Source organism: Polyodon spathula, unplaced genomic scaffold, assembly GCF_017654505.1.
Source record: "Polyodon spathula isolate WHYD16114869_AA unplaced genomic scaffold, ASM1765450v1 scaffolds_769, whole genome shotgun sequence".
In the NCBI taxonomy this organism is placed as follows: domain Eukaryota; kingdom Metazoa; phylum Chordata; class Actinopteri; order Acipenseriformes; family Polyodontidae; genus Polyodon; species Polyodon spathula.
The window spans coordinates 133930-152847 of NW_024472257.1; the positions used below are offsets into that span (position 1 = coordinate 133930).

Consider the following 18918-nt stretch of genomic DNA (forward strand, 5'->3'; position numbering starts at 1 on the left):
ACGCTGCGGCTCGTTAACAGCATCACAGTGGAGGTCTGTCTGCTGTTTTATTAAAGAGGTTTTCACTCCTGTTTCATATTCATAATTAGCCTCTCTGAGATATAAGCCTTGGTTTAAGCTCAAGTCTCTTCTCCCTTTCAGCTCCTAGTAAAACCTGGAGTGGCTCAAGCTGCAGTGCAATGTGAGTCTTGCTAGTTTTACTCAGTGGACTTTGAGTAACATGTGAGCAATACACAGACGATTGTGCTGTGCAGATCTCTTCTCTCTCTGTTGAAACTGCTGGAAAGAGCTGACCTGTTGAAAAATGCCCAGCGAAGCACTAAACAGAATGTTGTATACAGCTGTGTAATATGAGAGCCCTGGCTTGTGCAGAACTGCTTCTGCATTAACCCCTCAACAACCAGGCAGTCCACAGCCAGGCAACAGACAATCCGTTCTGTACATCTTGTATATCCTTTCAGCCTTGGCTATATGTGTTTTTGCCTCTGCGAAAGGGAGAAGGAACGAGTAGAAGTGCGTGGATTTGCTAATGAACTGGAAACTGTTTACTTGACGTGCGGGGAAGGACGTAAGGGAGGAGGAAAGAATTTGCTTTACCAACAGTGTCGCTCTGAGGTTACACCAAAAAAAAAAAAAAAAAAAAATAGCTTGGAATGTTGGAAGATTCTTTTTTGCTGGAATGTTGGAATGTAAGGAGCAGATTTTCACACTTCTGGAAGACAGAGATCACACAAAGCTATAGGGACTAGGTTTTTATATTAGAGCTGCAGTCAAAGGAGTGTTTAGCCTGATAGTTGAAGAGCAGTCTCAGATCCCAGTAATTGAATAATGGATTCGTGCTGCATTAACCTACACTAGCGCCATTATTAAGGGCACGTACAAAAAAGGCTGTGCAACTGTAATAGCAGAGTGTAATCAGCAGTGGGCTGAAGCTGTGTTCATATATTTTGTTATTGTTAATTGAATTAATGAAATCTGTCCCTTCAATGATTTTCACTTCACTGAACGCTGATTGCAGCTTGTGTGTTTTGCTGGGGTTGCAGGTAGAGTCCCCCCTAATGGAAATGAAGCAGACGCAAGCGTAAGCATTAAAATCCGTGGCCATGTGCAATCAATTGCCACTGGTAAGGAACTGGTTTTAGTTAGGATTGGAGTGAGGCAGAGGGAGAGGTAGGGGGACGCAGGAGGCAAACTACTAGAATACTTTGTTTCTTTTCAGGGGTTTTGTGGCCCTGTAGGTTTCCGGTACTTCTCAGCAACACTGACTATAATCCACTTGTGTGTGACTCTGAAAGACGAGATTTTGTCTTGTTTTTTTTCTACACAAAAGGCAATTGTTACAAGTACAGTACAGTAGTCCTTTTTTTTTGTCTCTCAAACCGTCAGATTTTCAGGACTGGAGCGAAGTGCGTGTTTCAGTACTACAGTAGTAAATGGTTGAAATGACCAGGTTAGAGTTATTTCAATGACCGCATTTCCTGTCACAGCAGAACAGTGTTATCACACGGAGTGAGAGGGCGCTGCACTGGATTCTTGCATGGATGTGAGTCATGCCGGTACATTCTGTATTTTCAGTTTAGTGTGTTAGGTTAGCCCCAGGATAACCTAGCATAGGATTGCGTGCCAAAATAATGCTGATGTTTTTATCTTTCATCATCCACTGAAAAAAAAACAAAAAACAAACCCAAAACAGTTGCATGTTGACGTGACTGGAGGATGCAATCTGAAGACGCTGTATCCTGTATACAGAGGGCGGGTTAGAATGAGCAAAAATCACATGACATCAGAGAGTTCTGCAAATCAGATAACATTCCATTCCATGCATTTCAGAAGCAGCCTGTCAAGAGGAAATGCTTCTCTGCTGATGTGCTACTGACAGGCCAGGTAAAACCTCGGAGCGTAAAGGGTTAAGGCCGACAGGCCTCTATATAGAGGAGTGAGCAGTAGGGGGTCAGTCAGTCTGAGCAATGATCAGGGGGGAAGCTAAAGACTCACATTAGCACTGACGAGTGCAGATCGTCTGAAAGCCTGGAATAACTGGCCTTTTAATGTTATTATGTATAGTAAACAGCAGCTCAGCTGTAACGCACACATACAGTAGTTACAGCATTGATGACAAACTGCACTGTACTTTACTGCAATAATTGAGCTTTGGAAATCCTAATGCATGTTATTCCTGGCCTTAACCAGGCATGCAAAAATGTGTTTGGAATGAGCAGATTGTTAATACCCAACACTGAATGTGCAACCTGGGCGATGCTGCTGTCTCACAGCCTTTTATAACAAGCTTGCGCAATTAGTCAATCAGGGCACGGAAAACAGCAATCTTCGTGTTTGGCACGCAGACCTGTCATTATACTGGAGACGTGGTAATATTTATCACTGTGAATGTGAGGCTGCCTCGCTGGCTTGCTTGTTTCCTGGTGATCAGCGCAGCCTGCATCGTGTTTGTAGCGCGTTGCTTTGTACAGTATTCTCTTTTTCTAGGCTGTGAAACTGGGTCGTGTTTAATAGTTTTTTTCACAGGTCAGTGTAGCAGGTGTACAGTGTAAGTATGACCTGCTCGTTTCAACACTTCGGGCTCCACTACTGTGCTGTAAGGTTACAGTGGCAAACTCCACAGTACCTGAGTGCAGTGATGGCTGTGTAGCTGAACAGTAACAGTTTGTTATATACACACATACAGCCTAGGGGTTATGCTCACTAACTTGCACTGAGTATATTTCCAGTACTAAAGGTGTCAGTCACATTTTGTGCATCCTAACGGGGCGAAAGAGAACGCCAGTGTAGTTCAGGGTACTGCATAGCATCAAGCACAGCTCCTGAGAGGTTGGGTGTCCAGGGTGAATGATCAAGCACAGCTCCTGAGAGGTTGGGTGTCCAGGGTGAATGATCAAGCGCAGCTCCTGAGAGGTTGGGTGTCCAGGGTGAATGATCAAGCGCAGCTCCTGAGAGGTTGGGTGTCCAGGGTGAATGATCAAGCGCAGCTCCTGAGAGGTTGGGTGTCCAGGGTGAATGATCAAGCGCAGCTCCTGAGAGGTTGGGTGTCCAGGGTGAATGATCAAGCGCAGCTCCTGAGAGGTTGGGTGTCCAGGGTGAATGATCAAGCGCAGCTCCTGAGAGGTTGGGTGTCCAGGGTGAATGATCAAGCGCAGCTCCTGAGAGGTTGGGTGTCCAGGGTGAATGATCAAGCGCAGCTCCTGAGAGGTTGGGTGTCCAGGGTGAATGATCAAGCGCAGCTCCTGAGAGGTTGGGTGTCCAGGGTGAATGATCAAGCGCAGCTCCTGAGAGGTTGGGTGTCCAGGGTGAATGATCAAGCGCAGCTCCTGAGAGGTTGGGTGTCCAGGGTGAATGATCAAGCGCAGCTCCTGAGAGGTTGGGTGTCCAGGGTGAATGATCAAGCGCAGCTCCTGAGAGGTTGGGTGTCCAGGGTGAATGATCAAGCGCAGCTCCTGAGAGGTTGGGTGTCCAGGGTGAATGATCAAGCGCAGCTCCTGAGAGGTTGGGTGTCCAGGGTGAATGATCAAGCGCAGCTCCTGAGAGGTTGGGTGTCCAGGGTGAATGATCAAGCGCAGCTCCTGAGAGGTTGGGTGTCCAGGGTGAATGATCAAGCACAGCTCCTGAGAGGTTGGGTGCCCAGGGTGAATGTCTTGTGACATCGGGATCCTGTTACACATTGTTTGCTTTTCATGTAAAACTCTCTCGCTTTGTTTCATTTGTTGGCTCTTTATTTGTATTTATTTATTAAACAGTCAGTGGTTTGTAAATCAGTATAAAGCAGGTTTAAGTGTTACGCAAACATTGCAGTGCAACTTTTTTTTGGTTGTTGCCGTAAATATTATCTCGTGCACAAAAAACAATAAACGTTTAATATTGCATTGACACTGTTCCCTTTCTTACGTATCCCTCACATTCAAGGACCAGTCTCTCTCTCTCTCTCTCGCTCTCTCTCTCTCTCTCTCTCGCTCTCTCTCTCTCTTTCTGACACACTTTGAGGAATTGGGTGTGTGACTGTTGACTGTGGACTCTGCTCTGTCGCAGTGATCAGATTGATATTAGGACTTATCTGTTTTAAAAGCTGACTCTACCACATTTCATTCTGACAAACCCACAATAGCAGTGAAATGACTCCTGCGGTGAGTTCATGGCAGTGATCACACAGAGCTGTACTTGTCCGTGCAAGTCGGTCCTGGTGACATGTTGATACCATTAGTTTCAGGCTGTCATTTTTATACAGGACAGTACAGAGCAATTTTAGAGGTGAACTTAATTGGCATTTATTCCTCCTGAAGAGTTCTTGTTGATAAGTCCCAGATAGGTCACAGCTGTGAATGACCCCTTGCCCTCAGGGAGTGTCCTGTCCGGGCGAGTGAGAAGCTGCCTGTTTGCAGATCTTCACGCTGGAGCTCATGCGCGCTCTGTGCTGCAGATAGAGGTCCCCGGGGCTCTGCAGATTGAAGACAGGGCTTGGTTCTGTAGATGAATGTGTTGAAGGCGTCACGCTGAGGCCAAGCTTGTGGAACTCGTTTTCAGAAGGGTTGAGATGCACGGTGCTCTGCTCACTGAGGTCTCCTCTAATAAAGAATAGATTGGGGGATTGAACAGAATGAAGTGTGTGCGAGTGAGAAAGAGGCAGGGCTGAGAAATGCAGACACGGTCCAGGCTGGATTCTAGGGGGCGTTGCTCTCTCCTGACCTGTGCTCTGCACTCTGGGGTTTAGGTGGAATATGCAGTTTCCTGTGTTAGCAGACACAGCTCAAGGTTTCCATGCTAGGGGCTCTTTTACATGCTGTATTCATTTTTCAGCTTATCAAACTGTTACTATAAGTTTACTGTTTGTTTTTAAAACATCTGTAATCTGTATATGCAACTGCACGCAGGTATGAATGAATGCATAAAATCTACTAAACAGCTATTTACTTAAAGCACAGTACTGTGCCTGGTTACACCCAGTTACACCCAGTTACACAACAAACTGGGTAATATCTGATTCAACTCAATGTTATTTTTTCTGCTTTTTAAACCTGTACCGTGCAAAGCCTTCTTGGTGGTCGCATGCATGATTCACTTCCTGTGTGCAGTGTGGAAGGCGGGTCTGTCTAGCTGGCCTCGGGAGACTGAATCCAGCAGAAACCTGCTCTGGAGCTCAGCCACACCAGAGGACTCTTCATGCATCCATTCACAGCGTTCTGTTACTTAACAAACACAGCCACAGTATTGAACTCCGAAATACTTCCTGATAAAAACTGCAAGCCTCTGCGAATTAGTCGTCTGTTTTAATTCCAGCAACACCGGTGCAAACAAGCTCTGGGGGTGTGGAGCTTATTAATATGGGTGAATGTAAGAGCGCAAGAATGTCTGTCAGATAGAAGAGAGGTGGAGCCCATCGGGCCCTTGCTGTCCCAGCGGCCTGTTGGCTCCAGGAAACGGCGAATAGCTTTAATAGTTTCACGTGCAAGACCGGTCTGTTCTGTACTTGTCTCCGCGTTTGCCCTCCAGTGCTGCGGTCAGTGCAGTTTGAAAAGGCTGATCTCATCCAGACTCTGAACGGGTGTGGGTCCTGCATGAGGGCTTGTTAGGTCAGCACTCCTGAGGACCGACCTGCCCTGTACTGTGCAGGGTGTTCATGTTAAACTGGGAGGGTGAAGCCAATCAGTCACCTGGGAGTGGCAATGTCTGCATCACTGGCTTGTGTACAAAGCCAGGCCGTCAGGTCTATCAGCTCCTGTAGGGGGTGTGCCAAGTGTAGGACTTCATATATATATATGGATGCTTGCAATATCCATGCATTTGCCAGCTGTGAACTACAGATTAATTAAGGGTTATTGTTATTTTTTTATTTTTTTTAATTGTTTAAAATGATTTTTAGAGCAATGGCATCCTTTAGTGGTGCATTTGGGTTACTGCACTAGAAGTAGTTCTTGGAGGGAATGCCCATCTGAAATGCAGCAGTACTTTCCCTCTAGTGGCCTCGTGTGATATTGCAGCCTGAGGTGTTGGTTGTGAATGCTGGGTATTTCCACGGAGAGGTAGCGTCATGTTTAAATAGGTGTATCAGATCCCTATTCACAGCACAGAGAGAGTGGTTAGGGTTTAGCCAGGCCCCTAGAGTCACTGGATCTTCATTTTAATGACTCGGGGGACAGCAGAACAGCTCCCCTACACTAACAGAATATCACCAAACCCATCGGTACCTGCTGTTTTTAGCACGTTTCCACTACGGACTGACAAATCAGCTCCTTGTCAATTCACACCACAAATCCTTTTGTTTCTAAACTCGCTCCCTCAAACAGCCTTACTAATAGTGTAATGAAGCCCGAAAACCATTATAGCAGTGGCCTGTATTATCAGTTCAAACTTGAGGCTGCTCCACGGTGCGTGCTGGAGAGACGGTTGTTTGTCTTTACGGTTTTAAGACACTGTAACAGTGAAGGTTTCCCTGTCCGTTTCCAGCAGCGCTGGTTTGAGTAGTTTGTTCACATATAGTATTTGGAGGTATTTTTTCCCTCTCTTGCACTCCATGCCAGCTGCCTCGTCTCTGTCAGAGTCAGACAGGGCCGCAGTTGTCCGTTTGGAATGAGTGTACACAGACACACTGCACCATGGGAAACCACATCGCACAGGACTGCCGTGTTTATCTGTCCAGCTGCGATCGTAACAGCCCTGCCTCTGCCTGCCTTGGCCTGCAGCTCTTGTATTCTTACTTCAAGTGTACTTGACTTTTTAAATATACTCTCTCATTTGGGGACACTAACAAAAATATACGGCCCAGTTTTTGCAGTAAACTGAAACTTTTGTTTTTGTATGCAGTACAGTGCGTTTTGTTTTCGGGTACATGCATTTGGGTACAGTAGTAACTGCGTTCAGTATATTTTCCTGAAGATCGCTATTGTCTTGACTGTTGTTATAACAATAGTTACAGTGTGCATCGTTGAAAAGCATCCCGCCCCTATTTATAAATGAGCACTAGAGAGACAGCATTGAATATTGTTCTCTAGTATTATTTCATTTTGCTGGAATGAGTGGTAAAGTTTGCTGAAGAGCTGCATATACCTGTGTGAGCTGTTGTGTTAGTTGACTGCACTGTGATGCGGTTTATGCTCTTCTCAAATAAAATGCCATTCATAAACTACACCTCGCATACTGATGTGCAGTGCAGTGCTGTATTGAAGACCAGTCACACAGAAATCCCTTCACACAGGATGGAAACATGCAAGGCTCTGGGTGGCTTTGTAACAGGCACACAGTGGGAACAGAGGAATCGGAGAAAGGAAGAGAAGGCTCAATCACTCACCACCACCAGCGCTGGAGGGTGCAACGGATTTCCTTCAGAAAGGGGAAAAGTCTGCTAAAGTGTGAAGTGAGTTCAGAAGAGCCAAGCCCCGGCGTCATTTCCTCACGCTGCTCCCTCCAGCTCTGCGTCTTTGTCTCTGTCTCTGCTGTTTTTATTTCTTGTTGCCGCAGACGGCCAGTGTCGGGTGAGTGGAGGAGAAACACAATAAAACGGCGTTGAAGGGATACAGCAACTGCAGGATCTATGGAGGTTTGGGGCTGCCCTCACTAAATTCTTGGGGTTTATTTATAGCCTGTATTTAAGCAGATGCCCCTCACCCCACCCCTGCAGTCTCTGAGTGCAGTGTCAGGAGTAACAGCACTTGGCTGGCCTGTCAGATTACTGTGTTTCACAGTCTGACGCAAACCTGCACCAGTGGCTGGGGTTCGGCTCCTGCGTCACAGTTGTCACTTTATCGCTTTGTTTTCGGGACTCTTTTGTGGTTCTACATTCATAGGCTTTGTATCACTGTGGTAAGGGGGGAAAGTTACCAGCAACAGGTATTGATTTTAAGTTTTTTTTTCTTTTTCTAAGTGTTTTTTTCATGGGTTTTATGGGAAGTGCATGTGGGGATTTCAATGCAGTAGGTGGTCTAGTTTTTGAAATCTGTAGGTTAAGTGTGCTGCCTCCATTAGGCAATACTGTAGCTGTTGCCGCTGTCTCTATTTTTAGTGCTGCTGCTGCTGAGGGAACATGTTGCAAGCTGTGCTGATACGAGCGACAAGCCATTTTGCCCAATGCAGGGGTTTGTTACATTGAAAACTGTGTTGAATTAAAGGTTTCTCTAATCTATGTATGTATGTATATGTGTTTACTGTAAAAACATAAGGAGAGATGGTCAATGGAGCGCTATGGTATTTTTGTATTTGTTGGCTGAGTTATAATTAAGTTTGCTAATTTAAACAAATGAAAGCACACAGCAGACACCCGTTTGTTTAAGGAGAGAAGATCTTTTGACTTGGAGTGTAATTACAGTAAAATAAGTTTCAAATACTTAGGCTAATTGTGGAATTGGCAGTTTGTTTAATGTTGAATTAGTAGGCTATATTTTTCTTGGCTGAAACACAAAGTTTTAAACTTTGTGTGTAAGTTACGGTAAAGTTTCTGATTGTTAAAGAAAGTCTTTTTCTTGTCTGTAGTCGTTGATAATATCTTTATTAAAGAGACTAGGTTAGAATCGCACTAACAGGTTTAATACAGGGCGCATTTTAAAATCTTTACGTAGCGGGGACTTTAATACATGGCAGCCTGGAGCGCAGAAATGAGAATTATTTTTGGCCCGGAGAACCTCTTCGTCACTCGGTCCTACGCGTCCTAGAATAACTGGAATCACGATGTACTGATAGGGGTCCAGTTAGTTGCTTGGATTTGTTCTGAAAATATGAATCTGTTAATGCAAGATTATTCATGAGTGAATAGTTGTTGCCGTGTTCAGGGCTTTCTAGTAAACGGCTGCCTAGCTCTTGTAAAGCGTGTGCACCATGGATCCTAATTTTTATAAAGCTCTCTCCTTATCTTTGTCGCTGTGTGAACTCGCTGTGTCCCGTCAGTTAAACGAATGATTGAATCAGCCCCTCGAGTGACAGGGTGTCTTTGTGTCCTGGTTTGTCCAGTTTAAAGCAGTCCTCGCACAGTTTAGCAACATCCTCTGGGTTAAACCACAAACCGGACTATAATCAGGCTTTCCCAGCCAGGGAGGGCCCCGGACTTGGTAACAGTGTAGACAACTCAGGCAACACACAGTGCAAGCTGTCATATATCAGCTCACTTTGCCTTGATAGGGATGTGCTTGACCAGCCTGCTAACGTGTTTCTGAAGGTTAGTGATAATGATAGAGCGGTGTCTGTGCTGATGCCCTGTGGCTTGGTTTCACAGCCGTTCCTCGCTTTTCTAGCTGTGCCGCTCTTGCGAAGCTCTCAGTACAGCCAGGCTCTACAGAAAGAAGAATCGGACACAATACAAACAGACAAGTAAGTAAGTGAGCAGAGCGCAAAGTGAATTGCAGTAAAGGGAGAAGTTATTGAATCACGCAGCTGGTGAAGAGAAACCTCCGCTGGAATGGAGATGCAACTAAAAATGGTCAACCTGAGAAATGAAAAGGTGTCCACAAAGCCGCTCTGGATCAGAGTTGGGACATTAGTTTGCAGAATCTGTGCTCCAGCTGCAGGGTGATTCGGCACCCCTTTGCTAGTGTCTAGTCATGCTGCTCATCTGCAAACCCAGGAGCACTTCTTGTGATCACATGACTGTGAGCCGCGGCTGTGCTGTCTGTGTGGAATTGAGTGTACAGTGCAATGTGTGCTGGATTCACTGAGCTTTCGCTCGGGTGCAAAGTACTGTATGCACCCCTTTTTATTTTCCTAAAAAGACGACAAAAAATGTTAATTATCTGTAAAGAAAGGCTTTAAAAATAACAATAAATTAATGTATTATGTAGTCCTCTGCTGTTGTGTGGGCAAAATGGAAAGCAACAAAAGGCTTTTTTTGAACAAGGAGGCTTATTGTCACACCTGACCTACAGATTCACAGTGACCCTGCTTACAAACCAGATCACACAGGCACTTCCCTGCAGCTTGGTTTGCAGACAGTATGTGTTTTACTGGAAGCAGTTATAGAAAAGCCTTCATTGGCACTTGGACTATAGCTGAGGGGGAAATGAAGGGGGAAAAATACCTTAAGGGCAGAATGTGATGTTGTTTTATAAATATAAAGTTGCTTCTCTTTGGCTATTTCTTTGTACTTTTTTTTTCTTGTTACATACTTTCTTTAAACTTGAGGCTGATAAACACTGTTCTTTTATTTTTTTGTTAGTTTAATGCTCGACCCGTTATTTATTCTCATTATTTTGGTTTCCTTCGCATTAGAACCTAAGCTAACCCTGTGACCTTATGCTTTCCACTTTTCTCTGTGTGCTGTAGAGCTGTCCGTCGTGTGTCCGGTCCACCCCACGCTGCGTGGTCCTAGCCTGGGCCAGTCATACGAGCCCAGCCTGTATCAGTCACTAGAGTGAAGATCACCACCCCCCACAGTGACCGAACAGCTGTAAATAGAAATCTCCTCTTTCCATTCTCTCCTCCTCCTCCTCTCATAACCAACCGGCCCACGAGCACAGAATCAGCACCATGGCATTCTCATCACGCTTTGCATTCTGGGAGAAAAAGGGAAGTCTTGTTTAATATTATTTTTAATGCTTATATTTTTTCCATTGTTTTGCTGATTTTAAGATCTGGAGGAACAAAGCCCAGATTGTGGAAGTAATGAATTTGACTGTCGCTGGTTATGAGTGTCAGTGAGGTATGAGACTTTTTCAGGAACAGTGGCTGAAACGTGCTTCCAGGAGAGCACCTGGGCACCTAGTTTGAGGCAGCTTTGCTGTCTCCTGAAACCAAGTTCCAAGCTGCAGAGTGGCTTCGTGTTCCCTCAGCTTTAGGCAAACCATTTGGCTGGGCTGTGGTGTCTGTTTTGATCGCTGGAATATTCTCCTCATCATCTTCTATATATACTCGTCCATGAAAATCCCTGCCAGGAATATCAAGGCAGTCTCAGTGTAAAGTTTATTTTTAAACAGTGGGAGCAGCATTTTAAAGTTTTCGATTCTTACACGGGACGTTCTGCAAACAGATCCGTCCATTTCAGCAGAAACAGCTGAACAAGGTACATGGATTGTGCTTCTGTATTCTGTCCCGGTCCGTTTTATTTTCATCGTCACTCCTGTTGGTTTGGTAAAGATTTGGGTTATTTGCCTTTCCTGCGTTGGAATGTAACACCACTTTTCCAAACCAGCCGCTGAAGGTGTAGTTGTATGGACTGAACACACACCATGTGCAATTCTTGTACCTTGTAATAGCCAGCGTGTCAAATGGTACTGTATGTAAAAAAACATGCATTGTGGTTCTGTATTTTAAGACAACAGGAAAGAATGTCGTAGGAACGCCCTTGCGTTTACTTGAATACAGTGTTAATACCTTCTCAAGATGACACCGGGCTGCACTTTGCACACTGAAAAAATACGACTGTTTGTGTCATAGCAAAGCGAGTCAGGAGTCAAAGTGAAACTCTTCTGCAGGTTTATACAGCGATCGTCCGCCTTGAATAGCTTCTGAGGTGATCTTCCCCTTCCTTAGTCTGTCTTGCTGCACTTCTGTAAGTGTGTGCGTGTGTGTGTGCGCGCATCTGCTGGAACGAAAAGAAAGACTCATTAAAACAGTGGGCAATGGTTTTCATGTTGGAAGGGACATTTGTGATTTTATATATATATAATGTGAAACAATATGTTCTCTTATAATCCAGGACATTTATCTGTCTACAGTGCCTGGCTCTTAGTGTATCTGGATATTGTGTGAATTAGTGCAAGTCATAAACTGGTTTGGTGGGTAAGTGGGGCATTCAATAATTAAAGGCAAATTCAGTTGTGAAACAGCAATGGTACACAAGTGTCTCAGATTTCATTAGTATCTGTGTGTGGCCCTGTGTGTGTTTGAGACACACCGGCCTCCTGCTGTGCGGTTACAGCATTCAGACTGTCCTGCTGGCTTTGATTTTTCTTTTGCGTCACTTTGACCCATTAGGTTAAAGAAGAGGACAAGCCGGATAAGAAAGACCAGGAGGGTGTAAGTGAAGTGCGATCGCTCGAGAGATACTAACAAGCGCTCTGCTGACAGCCAAGGCAGGGTTGAGCATCAAGATCACAGATTTGAAGTGTTACCTTGTAATTGCCAGCGGAGTATACCGGGTTTTTACTGCAGTCCAGACTAATAGAAAAAAAATGAAATAAAAGCAGTTTGTGCACGGAATTCCAGCATTACAGAGTCTGTCTGTCGAGCACAGTCGAGTGGCAGTGTGGGTGCTGGAAAGCAGTAACGATTTCAAGCGCAAACTATATTTAGCTGACACAGAAAGGCCTGACTGGAACGAAAACCTGGACTAGAGTCACTCCTTTGGATAAGAAGTTGGGGGGTTCCTGTGGTACTGTTAACTTCACAGAGCCCCTGCCTGCCTGCCTGCTTTCCTTTATCACTGGAAGAGATTGGCTGGAAAGATCTTTGGAAAAGGATGTCCATTTTAACTGATACAGCAAAAGAAAAGGGGGCGGTACGTCTTTAATTTTACAGCACAGTACGCTACGACAGAGTCTTTAAGCATAGCCCTTGCAGTTCTCAGCAGCAGCCCTCGATGTGCTGGTGAGGAAGCGCTAGCTTATAGAGAGATTCCTGCACCTGTATCCATGAGAAACGATGAAGGTGTGTCGAAATTAAATAAAAGTACTGTATATTTCATTTATTATTGGGGGGGGGGGGCGGGAAATAATCAAATTAAACCTGATGGCTAATGTACTGCTAGGACTATAGCTGCCATAATACTGAAGCACGTGTGTAGTGGAGCTAATCTCAGAAGCATGCCTTTATTTGTACAGTAATAGATAACGCTGTGATCGCCGCGCTACAGTACTGCTGTGCAGATCGTTCTCTGTGTGCTCGGATGCACCGGAGCCTTTTTATAAGAGCTGAACTCATTTCAGCAGAAGGGACAGGGAGCAGGGCACCAGTAAGAAGAGTTCTGCATGTTTCCTTTTTCAAAGGGTGAGCGTTTCTGTGGGACATTAACTGTAATGTGCAGCCTTGTCAGCTACATCACTCCAGGAGAAAGAAGAACGGCACTGCACTGCAGTGTGTGGGCCTTGCCAGGCTGCAGAGCATTCGTTTTCTTTCAGTTCCCTGTGCACTGGCAGAGTTATTCTGGGCAGCACGCACTTTGGAAAGCCTGAACTGCACCTTTTTTTTTTAAATACATAGACAGTAGCCGATGGGTGAGTTGCCAGAAACTGCTGTTAAAATCCAACATTTTCTTCTAGCGGTCAGTGCCAGAGATTTGTTTTATTTATTTTTTGATGCCTGTTGGTATCAAAAATACGCTGGCAATTAATTGCAAGTTATAAGTTTACAATATGCATTGAAAAATGTAGTTTTCGTTCGAATTGTTCTGGAAAGTAACGGCTCAGCTGGTCAAGCTTCCATTTGTTCTTCAAGATACACGAGCTTCAGGATATGCCACACACGGGTACGCACGCACGCACGCGCACAGGCACCGTCTCACTAGCTTGGGTAAGATGAGGAGAACCACAGCTGGCTTTGGGAGAGTCATTTAAAGTGTTAATCCCATCCACAGTAGTTTCAGGATTATGGTAAACCTTTCCAGATTGTAAACTCTATACTCCTGCTTAATAACAAGACAGACAGCAAGACAAAACTCTGTGCTGTTTACTACTGACAGGTGATTGAAAACGGCAGCAGGAGAGTCCGCCACCTGGTGACCTCGTTCATTTTCAAAAGGACTTTTATATGTAAAATAATAATAAACAAAAAATCTGTGATCTTGATTTCAAGTTTCTGTTGGCTTTGCTTGTGATCCCAAGGAAGATGGATTGGTTAGAGCCAGCCATACAGGAGCCCCACCTGCCTGTGCCGTCCAGTGACTGCGGGTTTTTAAACGTCACTTGCAGGTTGAAACTCCGCGTTGAATAATGCATGGTGTGAATTGGTGTGCCGCGGTAGTGTTTTTAATTGCGCTTGTAGAAGTGATTTCGTACAGTAGTTTCTCAGCCTCCCCCGAGGGCTGCATGTCGGCAGCAGTCTCCTCGTATCAGGGGACCTCTTGGCTGTTTCGTTTCTTTTCGTTTTCATGTCTTTCTGCAATATCGATGGCGGCTCCTCCTGAGAGCTCATCAGAGCTCAAGCGACCAGCAAGGGAAAGGGATGTAGTCCCAGGTGGCTGTGGCAGGATCAAACCGAGATTTACTCCTCTCGGGATCGGTATTGTAAAACCATTGAGATGGAAATGAAAATAAACAGCAGCACTGTAACCACCAAAACTGCAGCAGCCTGCAAACATTGTGTGTGCACGTGGAGCCGAGCGATTTTATTTATTTTGTATAGTTATTTATTTAGTTCAGTTATTATTTTATCGTTCACTCTTCATTTTGTTGCTTTTCTGTCTTGGTTCATTTCTTGGTTTCTCCTTTTTCTCTGCTTTTTTTTTTTCTTTTCTGTTTTCTGTCTGTTTCGTTCTCATCTTTTATAAATCCAGTCAGACAGCAGCGGCAGCATGAGTGACAGGGCGCAGTCGGCAAAAATCCCATTCCGTGTAAAAAGCCCGGAACCGATGAACAAGCTGGAACGTGTCCAAAGTCCGAAACCCCAGCCCTTGCAGCGTCAGCAAAGAGAGTCCCTGAAAAGCCCGGAACCTCCACCACCATCCCGGGGGTCCATCAAAAGCCCGGAACCGCCCCGGCTTCCCGTCAGAAATGTAGAGCCGCCAAAGACTCCTGAACCGGCCCAGCCGAGTCCGGAGCCCGTCCTGAACGGAGACAGCAAGAACTCCTTCAGTACGTCTAATGGGGCGCACAGTTCCCCGGATACGGCCCCCTTCTCGAGCCAGCAGGAGTCTGCCGAAGACCAGGGCATGAGCAGAAAGAGGGTGGTCAAGGTGGTGAAGAAGGTGGTCAGAAGGGTCATGCCCACGGAGGAAGAGGCAGCGGCAGCCGTTAAAGAGCTGCATAGGAGGACGAGCGCGACAGAGAACCCCAAACCAGTGCAGCCCGTCTCCAAACCCCAGAGGACTCCCCTCTTCTCTTTCAAGCACGACGGCATCAAGAAGGAGCCTGCGAAGGATGACATGGCGGCCGGCCTCGCCAGCCTGATGAGCAGAGCCAAGACGAAGGAGCACCGTGCTCGATTCCGGGGGCCGGAGAGCAGGCAGGGGGATCAGGAGGCTTCCCCTGAGCCACAGCCGCAGGAGGAGGAGAAGCCACAGAGGACAGCTGAACCCACAGCTGAGAAAGAGAAGGAAGAATTGGCAGTGACGCCTCCTCCGAAGACAGAGGACAAGCTCTCCCCCTCCTCCCCTCGTCCTTGTCCTCCTAATCCTCAATCACCTCGCCCTGCTGTGCTGGCTGCGTTGAAGTGTGAGGTATATACTGCGTGAGCCCCCGCAGCTGCAACTAGCACACGCGCATGCATCAAAATCACTTTGGAGTTGCAAACAATTGTAAAAGCATGCACTTTTAAATGTTATCCTCTGTAGTGGTTGATTTTAACCCTGTCTGTTTTCTGCATGCTTTGCACAACGTTTAACCGCTGCATTAGTGAATAGTAATTCTCAATAAAGGACAGTCATTTTAGGCAATGGGTTAACACTTCAACTTGTACAGTACAGTGCAGGATGCCAAATATCAGGGAGTGCCTGGCTGTGCAATAAGGTCTGTGGCAGCTTGTGAAATATTTTGCCTTAGTTTTTGCTCTACTTTCATTCTGTCATATATGTAGGCAAGACAGCAGCAGTGTCCAGAAGCTCTTTAAATGAATCTTCTTTAGTATCGGAGCGTGGACAAGCTGCAGAGGCTGAGCCTGCCTGCAGGGCTGTGATGGGAGTAAAGGACAGGCTGCTGAAGGGACTTGGTGCTGCAGTTCTTGAACGAGCCCTGGCCCTCAATCCAGCCTGGGCACATGTTGATTTAATTGAACGTTGCAGTGCTGTGGTGCTATTAAAGAAACTTAGACTGCACGTGGTCATTGTCAAGTAAATTGAGAAATATAACTGATACAGATCTTGGCAGAATTCCTTTGTCATGCACGAGACTCGTGTTGTATTGGGGTAATAGTGTTCTGTATAGTTTACCACACTGTGGCCTGTTTTAAATAGGGAAGTATGCAAGAGACACAAGTTACACAAGAAATGCGCCTTACACAAACGGTCTAGCCCAGAGCATCTCTTGTGCACATACTGAAGGAATTACAGTAACTGTGATCCTTTCTGTGATGCTTTTTTTTTAAGAATGCCGGTCTGTCTGTGTGATTAATGTATTAATGGAGTGAGTACTACAGCCTGTGGTCTGGAAGTGTATTCTGTAACTTGGCTGTCTTGCTGTACAGCGACTGGGCAGAACGTTTGTATGCAGTGGTAGTGCATGGAAGCCCTTTGGCATGCCCAGTGTGCTTTGTGCGTCCCCTTACTCTGTGCTGTGACCCGTTTTGAAGGTGAAAGCAGTGCCTCTGGTGGCCCTCTCAGCAGCGGTGAAGCCGCTGTCCCCGAGCGCAGTCGCTGAGCGCCCCCTTGCCGAGTCTGATCAGGTGCGTGTCTCTCAAACGCAGGGGATGGAGGGGTGGCAGGGGGGTTTACATTGCGAGATGCAGTACTGGGTGTGTTGCTTTTTATAGGGAACAAAGTTCTTCCAGCTAGCTGGGAATTTGGCAAAAGAATAGCAGTGGATGTTTTTTTTTTAGGGTAGTCGGCTGATTTTTAGGGGAAGCCAAAACAGAACCTGTTTCCCTTTCTTGATGATAAATATTACAATGGCCCTTCATGATTTCTAAATGTTGTGCCTCATTATATCAGTGTTTCTGGGGTTGTGTGTGGAACAAGGAACCTGTTTAAACATATCTGGAACAATGATAGCAGCTCGAGTACACTCTTTACTTTGCTAGTAAACAGACGACACCGTATTCAAACTGTATTTTTGTCCAACATATGTAGGTTAGATTTGCTTTCTCTTAGTATTTAAAAAAAAAAAAAAAACACACAGTAGGGGGCCAGGTTTGCCAATCCTTAGTTTACAACAGGGATGATCCATTCCTGGTTTTACTGTGAGTTTAATAAGACACGCTTGAGCTTGTTACCTATATGCTATGTCTAATCAAGCTCATAGTAAAACCTGGAATAGGAGAAACTGCAACGGGAGTCATCCCTGCAAAAGCTCAGTAACCCTGATATAATAATAGCAGTGTGACGATGCTGTCTGCAGCGTTCCCTGTGCAGTGTGTGGGTGTTCTTCAGTAGGGGTATGTTGCTCTGCGCTCGGTCAAGTTCCTGGAAGTTGAATCTGTTGGTAATCTGATCTGTAGGCAGTGGCCCAGCTGACCCCGGCAGACGAAGTGCAGAGACGATTTGAGAGGATCTTCATGGCTTCTGTAATATTTCCCTTTTCTTCTTTTAACCCTTCCATGACTGGCTTTCCTTTCCCGTCCAGCGAGCTGCTCCTGCTGCTGCCGGCTCTAAAGTCATTTCCTAACAAAACATTTATTTTGAGTTTGGAGGGGGGAGGGGGGGAAATACATTCTATGCTGAAGTGGGTGAAGCACCAAACCAAGACTGTGCAATGATAGTATATCAGTAAATACAGAAAGCACATTGGCATCTGCTGGTGCATTCAAGTAACTAGGGCACTCATTATAATGTGCAAGATGCAGACAAGTGAAACTGCATGCGGGAACACAATCTCAATGCACCGCCCCCCATGAAAATGAAATGATGACGTGCCTGCTGGTACTCTGTGTGTGTGTTTAAAGCAATCTCTCTCTCTCTCTCTCTCTCTCTCTCTCTGGGGGGGGGGGGGGGGGGGGGTGTTTGTTCCACACAAGGGTTTTGCACAGTCCTAGTCCAGTGCTGGTGTGATATTATGCCCTTCCTGCCCCCCCCCCCCCTCCCTCATATTAACATTTTCCCATTTTTCTGCTGTGACCAAATAATTTGCTTTTATATTAATAGTCGGCTTTTTTAAAAATGTCATTATATATATATATTAATGATATTCTGTACCTCATGAGTAATTAATTAACATCATTCATTTCATCGTATAACTATTTTTAGAACTGTTTTTTCATACAATATATGAGAAATAGGAGTGTGTGGTTCTTGTTTGACAAGCTGAAAGGCATGTTGAGATTTTTTGACGATGACGATGGATTTTGAAGTTGCCTGTAACATTTGGGAAGTTTCCAAGACCTTTAGATCGCTTTATTCGTACATTTATGTTTAAAATCCTAAAAGTAGAGTAGAAGAAAATCAATCCCTGATTTCGTCATCTTTTCAACGTCAACGTCAACATTATCGATTGTTCGGCAGCAGCTGGAACATTAACAGACATTTCTGATAAAACTTGACTTGTTCTCTTACCTTCCCTCTGAAGCCTAGCTGTTCCTTCACGACTGACGCTCTGCAGGTGCACACATGCACAAGCACGCCCCCATTGCACATGGCTCTGTATGTTGTTGTTGTTGTGTTGTTTTCTGTTTCTTTTCTCATCTCTCCTTTTTTCTTTCTCATTGCTTCTTTGCTGCTGCTGTCACTGCTAGCTGGAGCCTGTGGCTTGTGCCTCTGCCCACACTCAGGTATGGTACTCTTCCCAGGAACCCCCCTCTCCAGGCGTGTGCGCCCCGGTTGGTGTCTGTGCGCGTGTGTCATGCTGGAGTGTAAGGCTGCTCTCCTAGATTACCTGTCCTTCCTAATGCTGGTTTATTCCTTGACTAACCGCTTCGTGTTTCCTGTCACCGTTTTGCACCCGTGCCTTCCCCCTTGCAGCGCTTAGGATTCGGATGCTAGTAACTGGTACAAAGAATAATTGCACAGTTTGTTGCAAGGGCTGCTTTAATGCGCTGTAAAGCTACTGTGATTTCCGACAAAGAGACATTCATTTTATTTTTCTTGTGGGGTGGCAGGGAGAGAGGGGAATAGGGGAGAAAATGCAACAAACCTTGATAAATTCCCGCCCTGCCAATCCTGTGGTATAGTGTTACACTGAGAATGCATGCATG

General features: G+C 45.6%; 1 protein-coding gene across 17 annotated transcripts in view; it reads left to right on the forward strand.

Annotated features, from left to right (window-relative positions):
- The window catches only part of LOC121308788 (unconventional myosin-XVIIIa-like), a 55012-nt gene that overhangs the window by 15064 nt on the left and 21030 nt on the right, over nt 1–18918 (forward strand). For 4 of the 17 annotated variants that reach the window (XM_041241411.1, XM_041241412.1, XM_041241413.1 and 1 more), the window contains exons 1-6: nt 10343–10494; nt 11902–11943; nt 14417–15298; nt 16366–16458; nt 17230–17295; nt 18460–18495. The exons of 3 other annotated variants lie outside the window; for them this stretch is intronic. In XM_041241411.1, the coding sequence (XP_041097345.1) occupies nt 10456–10494; nt 11902–11943; nt 14417–15298; nt 16366–16458; nt 17230–17295; nt 18460–18495 (1158 nt within the window). In that variant the 5' untranslated portion in view covers nt 10343–10455. Of the gene's footprint in view, nt 1–10342; nt 10495–11901; nt 11944–14416; nt 15299–16365; nt 16459–17229; nt 17296–18459; nt 18496–18918 lie in introns of those variants that run through there. 10 more of the 17 variants (XM_041241414.1, XM_041241420.1, XM_041241417.1 and 7 more) reach the window with 6 other exon arrangements.